The 10,601-nt window shown below is 32.0% G+C and overlaps 1 protein-coding gene across 2 annotated transcripts; it reads left to right on the top strand.

The window, feature by feature from the left end:
* Nucleotides 1–5,556: 5,556 nt before the first annotated feature.
* LOC126713220 (metal-nicotianamine transporter YSL1) lies at nucleotides 5,557–10,384 on the top strand. Of its 2 annotated transcripts, none has more exons than XM_050412918.1 (8): nucleotides 5,557–5,921; nucleotides 6,054–6,435; nucleotides 6,560–6,732; nucleotides 7,292–7,386; nucleotides 8,158–8,292; nucleotides 8,382–8,571; nucleotides 8,670–8,784; nucleotides 9,275–10,384. In XM_050412918.1, exons 2-8 carry the CDS (start codon nucleotides 6,072–6,074, stop codon nucleotides 10,198–10,200), a joined length of 1,998 nt encoding a protein of 665 aa, XP_050268875.1. In that variant the 5' UTR covers nucleotides 5,557–5,921; nucleotides 6,054–6,071; the 3' UTR covers nucleotides 10,201–10,384. The 2 variants fall into 2 exon arrangements, with proteins under 2 accessions (XP_050268875.1, XP_050268874.1); XM_050412917.1 differs by having other exon boundaries at nucleotides 5,558–5,921; nucleotides 6,046–6,435.
* The last annotated feature ends 217 nt before the right edge of the window (nucleotides 10,385–10,601 follow it).

The raw sequence follows: 10,601 nt of genomic DNA, 5'->3' as shown, positions 1-10,601 counted from the left end.
ATAATGAAGTGAGAAGAAACCACATTGGGTTTGTGGCTCGAAGCAGAGATCGATCTCGACCTCGACAATTTGATAAGTCTATCGAGACCATGCACTGTGGTGTGTTGTCATTTTCTTTAGTTAAATTTTGGTCACCATGATCTCGATCGAAGTCAATATATATCTCTCTAGACAAGGTTCAAGAGAGAGCCTCATTATCCCTTTGTAGAATCCTCCAATGGAATCGAAGAAAAGCACTAGGTATCTGTGTAGAAGAAGAGCAACCTCGGGAGCATATAGGATCAATTTCATGGCATCTGGCAAGACATGTGTTGTCACATGCCGTGTCCAAGCCATGCGTGTCAACTGGTGCGGAAGTAACCAACTCATGCATATGGCTTAGAAGAAATGCCAACACGTGGGGACTAATTAATGTAATGACTAATGAGGTTGCAGAGAAGTTTCCAAACACATGGTTAAATAACCCAATTTTCTTTTTTATTTAAAAAAGAGTGATGATTATCAAACACTATATGCAAACACATATTGTAATAATATTTTCAAAACATGATTTTACTCAAAATACAATTTTACAGACAGCGTATACTGTACAAGAATAAACGTGATTTTACAAGCCATGTTTACTGTACAAACAATAATTAAGCTTTAAGAAATACTATGAAACACATGTAAAAAATCAGGGACAGGCCCACGCTAGGGCAAAGGGGAGCCATGCCCACACCCCCCCCCCCCCCCCAAATAAAAAAAAAAAAGTATACAAAAAAATTAAAATTTGCCCTTAAATAAATATATATATATATATATATTTGTCTCTCATCCTTTAAAATATTTAGATATTCACCTACAAGAAAATAAATAAATAAATAAAATTCATGCTCCTTTAACTACAAAAACAAAGTAAATAAATAAACATGGACTAAACAAAAATCGCGCACAAAATAAGAAAAACTTATTTTGTATGTTTTATTTTGCTGATGTGTTTTATAATATGAAATATTTAAGAAATACTTATTTTGTATGTAGTATTTTGTTGAATATGAAATAGATGTTAGTTTTTATTTTCATAAAAAAAAAAAAAAAAAGTTTTAAGCTGTGGCCCCCCCAAAATACTAATCGTAGTTCTGTCCTTGTAAAAAACTAAAAATGCCGAGAGAAAAAACTCCCATTGCCTATATTACATGTGGCAATGTGTTAAATAAAGAAAGATTTTAAAATAAAGAAATGTGGTTATAAGAAGTGAAGAATTTTACTCGTTTGCTATCTTGATTAGTGCAAGTAAATTTCTTTAATTTCTTGATTATTGATTCTATTGTCATCAGTTTAATCCTCTTTATTGTGTTTTTTCAACCGCTTGTTGTTAAAAAGTCCTCTTAAATCTTGATTGAGGTATTACCAAACCCTAGAAGTTGATCATTCCTCGAGTTAGAAAATATTTTTTTTACAATCAATCTTGTATGTACCCTACCAATTGACTGCATCACTGTCTAACTTATTAGACTGAAGTATTTCTTTTTCATCATTATGGTTCTTCCAATAATTAAAACAATATTTTAAATTAAAAATCCAATTAATGAAATCCCATTTGCGCATTATGCCATCAAAGATTGGAATTCTGTAGTATCTAGGAATGCATCTACAAATAGGTTCACTGTGAGCTAAATTTCTTACACAAATTTTTCCTATTGCTTCAACAATTTCTATTGGCATGAATTCTTGGACCAACAAGATTTTGGATCTTAACGTTACTTTCTGAACTTTCAATTTAGCCCAGATGTCTTACACCTTTTTATAGTTGTTAATGAGATAGTTGTTGCCAAATTTGTTGTTTGGCCATGAGACCTAGCTAGTCAAAGCTCTGATACAACCTGACATAGTGTGGTAGTGAGAGAAGGGTTAATTAGTGCGCAAATAACCCTACAACACCTTGAATCATCAAGGTAGAGATTTGGAATCCACTAAAAAAAATATTGATTTTTTTTCTATTGTTAAAAGATTCCTTATTTATTTTTTACAACTTAAGGATCAATTTGAAGGCTCAGGACTAGGTTTCCAAATAACGACAATCCCAAAAAATTCTAATTAATATCCTACCAGATAAGGACTATTATTTATTAAATACTTTTACAAATACCAATAAGTAATGAATAAGATAATGTCTCTAAGCCATGTTCGACATTCTCTATCGCATGTGGAATTTTTAATTATAAATGAGAAGTGGAATTTTTAATTATAAAGGAGAGGTAAAATGAAGATAGAAAACAAATTCAAACTCTATATATTTGTTTTGATAAATTCATAACCTATCAAATCATATAGATGTAAAATTATATAATATTTTATCGAAAGAGAATATGATTGACATTCACTACCACTAGTATTTTTCAAGAAATAACCATTAATTTTTTTTTTTCTACACTCTTTTCTGACAGCCAATTTCGTTGTTTCACCACTAGATCAAAATAGTCAAGCCTTTTTGAAAATTACATAGCTAAAATAATAAGAAATTTCCTCTAATAACCATACACAACATCCCAATAACTATACACATCCTTTATCACCTATCATGTGGATTTTTTAATTCTGAATGAATGATAGAGTGGAGATTGAGATAGGGTTAAAACTAAATATCGTCTACTCTCTTATTGTAATAAATTATTATAATCATTAATAAGAAATGGTGAATTTCATTGTGTTAATTTTAAAAATATTTTTAGAATGAAAACAATAAGTAAAATATACTATTGAATCCTAAACTTTAGGATTACTTATAATCCCATAGATGATGGGATCAAATTAAAAACTAACATTTTATTACTCCATATATAAGGGGAAATTATTGTGTACTTCCGAAATACCATAAATTCGTACTCCCTCTTCTCACATGAATGGTGAGTCCCACTAATTAAATTCATAGTGGAACCCACCATTCATATGAGAGGAGAGACTACGCATTTATGGTACTCCGGAAGTATCTAATAATTTTTCATATATAAGTACTAAAATCTATCACTTTAAGTAAATTTATTAGAGATTAAAAGCGATTACCTTAAATTTGTTAGAGACTTTAGGCTCATGAGTTTAATTCTAAGAATCAATAATTTATTATGGAAAAATATTTATTGATACACGATAATTTTGTCTTATTATAGATGTCAAATAATATACAATAAATTTAGAATTACAAAAAAATTTACAATTATCTACGTGGCACACTATTATTTGTAGGTTAAAAAGTGATATCACTAGTGGCAGTGACAGAGCTAGGAATTCAATTTAGGGGGGCAATGTTGAAAGCAAAATTAATCTAAAAAAAATTAACTGTTATTAATAGCAGACTAAATACACAAATATATATATATATATTAATGTAATTTAGAGATTAATCTAAATAAATAGAGTTTTAACAATCAATTTGATTTCTTAAAATAAATTATTGTTAAATTGTTAAGGGTATAACAATGTACTAGCAATTTTTTATCCTCACTGCCTTGATGAATGCTATTAAAAAATAATGTTGAATTCAACAATTTTTTCTCTATTCTTTTAAACAATTAAAATTTGGATTATAGCAAAAACAAGATTGAAAAAAAAAAAAAAAAAAAAAAAAAGTGGAGGTTGTGGCTTTAGTGCTATATACAAATATAAGTAGGCCATTTTTTTTAATAAAAAATAATGATTATGTAGAACTCACCAAGATAATAAATGAAAATTGACACTGGTGAAATTATATAACTAGTAGACAATAAAGTAGTGTAAGTGGTGGGCTTAAATGAAAATTGAATGTTTAACAATTGTAAAATTTATTGTGAAAAATACTATATATACTATACAATATTACTCTAACAATTGTGAAATTTGTTGTAAAAAAAAAAATGTAAACTATTAATAGTTTGGAAACTGGTCAAAAGGACAATATTTATAGTATTATGTAGGGCCTCTAACTTTGTTTTCATTGGAAAAAGATAAAAATGTTCTACAAGCATTAGTATTGGTGGTGCTAAAAAGTTATATTACTATTTTTAGCACCATCAAATACAAATTTATAGCTACATTGATGGAGCCAAAAGCAAATAATTTGGCTCCACATCTATAGTGACTGGGCACGGTAGCTCGGTTAAAAAAAAGTATTATTAAGTTACGTATTCACATTGCTTTATATTAAATATATTATTTTATTTACATCTTCACACTGCTTTGTAGTAAATATATTATTTTATTATAGTTAATATATTATTTTATTATATTATTTTATTGTGTTAAAAGTTAAAATAAAATTACTAATGTTGGGTATTTTGTAAAGTGAAAAAGTAAGATAGATAAAATACGAAAAAAATCTTTTTCTTATCTAAAAAAAAAAGATAAATAAAGTAGTTTTTTGTGAAGCCATATTGCTAAATTTATGGCTCCACCGATTTGGATGCTCTTATACAAATTATTAAACATTAGATTGTTTTCTTTTAAAAGCAAAGAAATTTTCGTATTTATGCTATGAGCAAAGTTGAGATTGAAAAATTTTGTTAAAGAGCAAAATGCTTTATAAATATTATTAAAACGTGATTTAAAATCACGTTCTCAGTTTATAAAAACACACCACGTACACTGTGTGTTTTTACAAGTAACCCATACAAAAATATAATGCGAAAATTATTGGTTCTATCACCTTTACTCAATCATGTGACCTACTACTGATTGAGAATCTGCTTGACTTTTCATCACCACTATATTTTGCAGGAAATGACCGTCACTGCTTTTCTCTGCACCTATCATTTTCTTACTCCATTGGATGCAATGACCCACGTAGCTGCAGTTTGTGCAATGCGCAAATTGTCTTTAAGTTAAAGAATCTCTCCTACCAAAAAAACATTATCACAACTAGACGTGGCAAAACAGCAGGTCAGGTCAGGTTAACCGGTTTGCAAGCTAATTGGGTCGCGGGTCAAAATGGGTCATTTTTAAACGGGTCAATTGGGTTTCAGGTTGGGTCGAGTTAACTTGTATTTTTCAAACAATTTTTTTTTTTTTTAAAATAGATGCAATCTGTCAATTGTTTATGAGTTCCTTAACTGTGATTAGATTTTCACTAGTGATACTGTTACCACTTACCAATTACCACTAAACACTTGATACCCAAATTTGGTGTAACTCTTGTTCCAGCTTTCTAGAAACTAATTTTGGTATAATCTTTAAGTAGAGAAAATGAAAGTGACAAGTAAAAAATGACAAACTATAATGGAATACATAACATATTAAGTAAAGAAGAATAAGTAAATATTTTATAAGAATTACAGTTCAATCTCAATTTACTCAATATTGGTAGACATGACAAAACGGAAAGGTCGGGTCGGGTCAATCGGGTTTGCGGGTCAATCAAGTCAGGTCAAAAAATTCTGATCTGTTTTGCCATGTCTAATATTCATAACCATCTAATACTCATGGCGGAGAAATAAAGAGATAGTCAATGATAAGGTCAGCTGATCACACCCATGACTCACCTATGAAGTAATCTTTCAAAGTTATAACTTGTTATAAATGCCAAGTATTTTCATCATTCAGTGACATACCTAAGTATCCAACACTATATATTAAATCATTCTCTTCTAGCCTTTTGTAAGTGCATGAAATAAAATAGATTATAACTACGATATTTTCACTGCTAGGTATAATTTTTCAGTGTCAAGTTGAACTTGGTACAGGCTAGCATATGTTCATAAAAAAAAAGTACGGACTAGCTTAATATATATTATTGAGGAGGATATCCTGTCTGATCATTAATTCGAGGGGTCATTGCAAGCTGTGTTCACTCAAAAGGTTTTGAATTGTCGATTAACAGAAGACAAAACAAACTTTTTTTATTGCATGGTATCTGTAGTCCTCCTTTGGAGCTAGCTAGAAGAGCATACACATATACAAAAAGAAACAAGGTAAAGTCCATGCATGGAACCACTAGCTTTTTTCCATAAACCTGTCATTATATCATACTTTATTTCAAAGATTCAGGATTTAGAAGTTTATTTCTTCTAACATAAGAGTGTTTTTACTTTTTAGTGGCACAGACAATTTCTTTAGGAGACATGAACATGGAAGAAGCAAAAGAAAAGAGAGAGATTAACGAGAGAGAGGACTTAGAAGGAGTAACAATTGATTCTGAAGGGTGGAAGAAAACCCAGCAACCATGGAATAAGCAGATAACTATAAGGGGAATGGTGGTGAGCATCATGATTGGAACCATGTACAGTGTGATAGCCATGAAGTTGAACCTCACAACTGGGCTGGTTCCTAATCTAAATGTCTCTGCAGCACTTATTGCTTTTGTATTTATCCGATCATGGACAAAGATGCTAGAAAAGGCAGGGTTTGTGTCAAAGCCTTTCAGTCGGCAAGAGAATACTATGATACAAACTTGTGCAGTTGCATGCTATAGCATTGCTGTTGGAGGTTTGAGGCTTTAATATTTGTAGTTTTACTTTGCATCTTAGAAAATCTTAACCTTTGTTTTTTTTTTTCACCTTTTTTTTTTCAAGAACCTTTTAGACATCTTTTTTTCTCTTTTGGGCTGTAGGCGGATTTGCTTCGTATCTCTTGGCATTAAACAAGAAGACATATTTGTTGTCTGGGGTCAACAACGAGGGAAACTCAATAAAGAGTGTCAAGGAGCCTGGGTTTGTTTGGATGACTGGTTACCTCTTTGTAGTCTGCTTTGTTGGCCTTTTTGTCTTAGTTCCCCTGAGGAAGGTACATCTTCTTGGTGGTCTCAATTTTCATCTTCAATTTTGAAGGAATTAGAAAGTGCTTTTTACTTTATTTCAACACTAGGGGTTTTAATCATTACTTTATGAAGATTTCCTTTCTTCTTATTGATGACTATTTCAACTTTTACTTGAGTTTCTACTCATTCATCATTTATGATAAAAAAAAAAAAAAAAAAAAAAGTCTGGAAAGTTCGTCATTGAAATCAACACTTTTCTTTTGGGTGTGAGTGGGCACGGTTAAAATTTTCTTTTCTTGATCTAATGATGTATAAAATACTATATTATTTAAAATTTTAAATAATATAAGATTAAATATATTTTTTTAATTTATAATATTTTAGATTTGTAACATTTAATTAACCTAGAACGTTCAAATGGAGATGAATTATGATCATTGTCTTTGGGATTGATGCTGAGTTAATGCTGATCGCAAAGTCAATGGATTTTCCTCCCACCATGATTTTTCCCTCCCCTTTTTGGACCACTACGCAGATCTCTACTTTTTTCTTATTGTATGTATGTTATTTCTCACTGTTCAACAGATAATGATAGTAGATCTCAAATTGACTTATCCAAGTGGCTTGGCAACCGCGGTTCTCATTAATGGTTTCCACAGTCAGGGGGATAAGATGGCAAGGTACACCTCTTCCATCGTCTTGATTGTTGAAAGAATGAAATTAAATATCTACAAATTTTACTATATAATTTTTACAAGAATCATGTTTGAGGAAAATTGTTAATAAACTATAATAGAAAAATTTTGACTCCACTTCCATGAAAAATATAAAAAACTGTTAATAATATTTATTATTTTATCATTCTCTCAATAATCTAAACATTCAACTACAAATTTTACTATATAATTTTTACAAGAATCATATTAACAGATATTTTTAGGAAAATTGTTAATAAACTATAGTGAAAATTTTTGACACTACTTTTATGAAAAATATAAAAAGTTGTCAACAATATTTATTATTTTATCATTCTCTCAATAATTTAAACATTCATTTATTATATTTTTTAAATCAACCAATTATATTCTTTACTATGTCAGTTCATCACGGTTATAAAGTAAAATATGTGATATTTTTAGCATTTTATTTATTTATTATATATATTCTTGAAGTACCCCAATTATATCATTGTGACACTATTTTGCAAACATTTCGTAGAAAAACCAGTAAAACCTTTAACATCTCTTCTTTTTTTTCTTTTTTTCTTTTTTTTCTTTTTGCTATTAACAAAAATAAAGTAATACCTAAAAAAGGTTTTACAAAGTTTGTATATAAACAAAATAAATCAAGGGAAAAAATGCTAATCCAAACTGCGCAATTATTATCTCTGATTTTGTTATGACAGAAAACCACTAAAGAATCAAAGCTCAAACAGGATTTATTTTTTGCAGGAAGCAAGTGAAAGGGTTCATGAAATATTTTTCGATTAGTTTCTTGTGGGGTTTCTTTAAATGGTTTTTCAGTGGAAAAGATAATTGTGGATTTGGACAGTTCCCTACCTTTGGATTGCAAGCGTGGAAGCACACGTACGTCTTTGATTTATTCTCTGCTTCTTTGAACTGTACATGTTAGTGATGCTATTTAGTATTTAGTTTATTAATATCGGATTTTGCAGATTCTACTTCGACTTTGGCTTGACTTATGTTGGAGCTGGGATGATTTGTTCCCACCTTGTAAACTTGTCTCTGGTTCTTGGAGCTGTGCTTTCCAATGGAATAATGTGGCCACTCATTGGTCGGCTTAAAGGACATTGGTTCTCTGAGAGTTTGGAAGAAACTGACATGAAGAGTTTGTATGGTTACAAGGTCTCTCTCTCTCTCCCTCTCTCTCTCCATAACATACACGCATTCCTATTGGATTTTGCTACCCATGTTCTTCCATTTACTCTGTATTTTCTCTGCAGGTTTTCCTATCCGTTGCTTTAATCCTAGGTGATGGGATTTACAATTTCATCAAGATATTGGCATGCACAATCATTAACATCCATGGCAAATTCAAGAACAAGGACGCCAACATGGGTAATATAAGCAGCAGCCTTGAATTTTCCTTTTCGTTTGCTGCTTTAGAAAAATTCTAGAACTATGAATAATTTCATACTTATTTTCAACTATTCAATGTAACTGACTATGGACGGTAGAAAAAAATAAATAACGAATCTATGTGAAAATAACAAGTAGCTAATTACAATCTACCACAAAATATTATGAAATTGGTTAATAACTATCTTAAAAGATTGATGAGGCCCGCTGCCCAATGCATTTCTAATGGTGATCAGAATAATTAAAGGTTGCATTGGTTTGTACTTTGTCGACCCAAACAACACATACTCTAACTTGATTTTAAAAGCTTCATTGAAAGCGCCAAAACTAATGTAGTAAAATTTGTTGGCATCTTTTTGAAAACCCTCCACTCCACGTGGAATTGTACCCTGCCCTGCGTGCAGTACCTCAGAATGATATTAATTTACGTGTTAATACTACTAACATTTTATATTCTTCTCTACTGTAGATGTGGACGACCAAGGGAACCCCATTGAAGTTTTGAAACAGAACGAAGTATTCCTGAAAGAAAACATTCCCATGTGGGTTGCACTCACTGGCTACATCATCTTTGCCATCGTATCTATAATAGTGATCCCACTGATGTTCCATCAACTTAAATGGTACTACGTTGTCATAGCCTATTTTCTTGCTCCATCTCTAGCATTCTGCAACGCTTATGGAGCCGGCCTCACGGATATGAACATGGCGTATAATTATGGGAAAGTAGCCCTCTTTGTCCTGGCTGCATTGAGTGGAAAAGAAGATGGTTTGGTGGCAGGACTTATTGGGTGTGGTATAATAAAATCTGTTGTTTCTGTGGCTTGCATTCTTATGCAAGATTTCAAAACAGCACAATTGACTAGTACTTCTCCCAGAGCAATGTTCTTGAGCCAAGCCATTGGCACGGCGTTAGGCTGTATAATGGCACCCCTTAGCTTCTTCCTTTTCTACAAGGCCTTTGATGTGGGAAACCCAAATGGAGAGTTCAAAGCTCCTTATGCGTTGATCTACAGAAACATGGCCATTCTAGGTGTTGAAGGCTTCTCAGCTCTCCCTCGCCACTGCCTGCAACTCTGCTATGGCTTCTTTGCCTTTGCAGTAGGAATTAATGTAGTGAGAGATCTTGCGCCACCAAAGATCGGAAAATATATGCCACTTCCTATGGTCATGGCAGTGCCCTTTTTAGTTGGGGCATACTTTGCGATTGATATGGGAATTGGGAGTTTGATTGTGTTTGTGTGGTACAAGGTTAACTCAAAGAAGGCCAAGTTGATGGTTCCTGCAGTTGCTTCTGGATTAATTTGCGGGGAGGGACTTTGGACGCTTCCTGCTTCAGTTCTTGCTTTGGCCAAAATTAAGCCTCCCATTTGTATGAAATTTGTGCGTTCCTAGAAAAAGCAGTAGAAAGATTTGTGGGGAGAATAGTAACAACATTAAAGGGCACACATGGTTATGCACAAACTTGTTAGTTGTTAGTGCGAAGTGCAACAAAAATTATACAAAAGTGATCCGCAGAGAGCGGAACAGATTATATCCTTTCTCAAACGACAATAAGAATGCATCTTATTTCTTTCCAGTTTCCATTGTCTAGGCTTGGCTGATCCCCTAGTGTCCCATGGGATTCCCTCCCTCTTTCTCTTTTTTCCATGGGACTATGGCTCATTAGATTTGAAGCAATAGCACAAGCAATAAAAAGGAAACACAGAGATAGGGGAGGGTGAGTTTCTTGGGTATGCGAACTTTCACAAACACATGGTACATCACTCCATCCCAATCTTAAAGGAATGAGTGAG

This window comes from Quercus robur, chromosome 2, assembly GCF_932294415.1.
Source record: "Quercus robur chromosome 2, dhQueRobu3.1, whole genome shotgun sequence".
In the NCBI taxonomy this organism is placed as follows: domain Eukaryota; kingdom Viridiplantae; phylum Streptophyta; class Magnoliopsida; order Fagales; family Fagaceae; genus Quercus; species Quercus robur.
The sequence above is the reverse complement of the archived record's forward strand: the minus strand, read 5'-3'. Positions and strand labels throughout refer to the sequence as shown.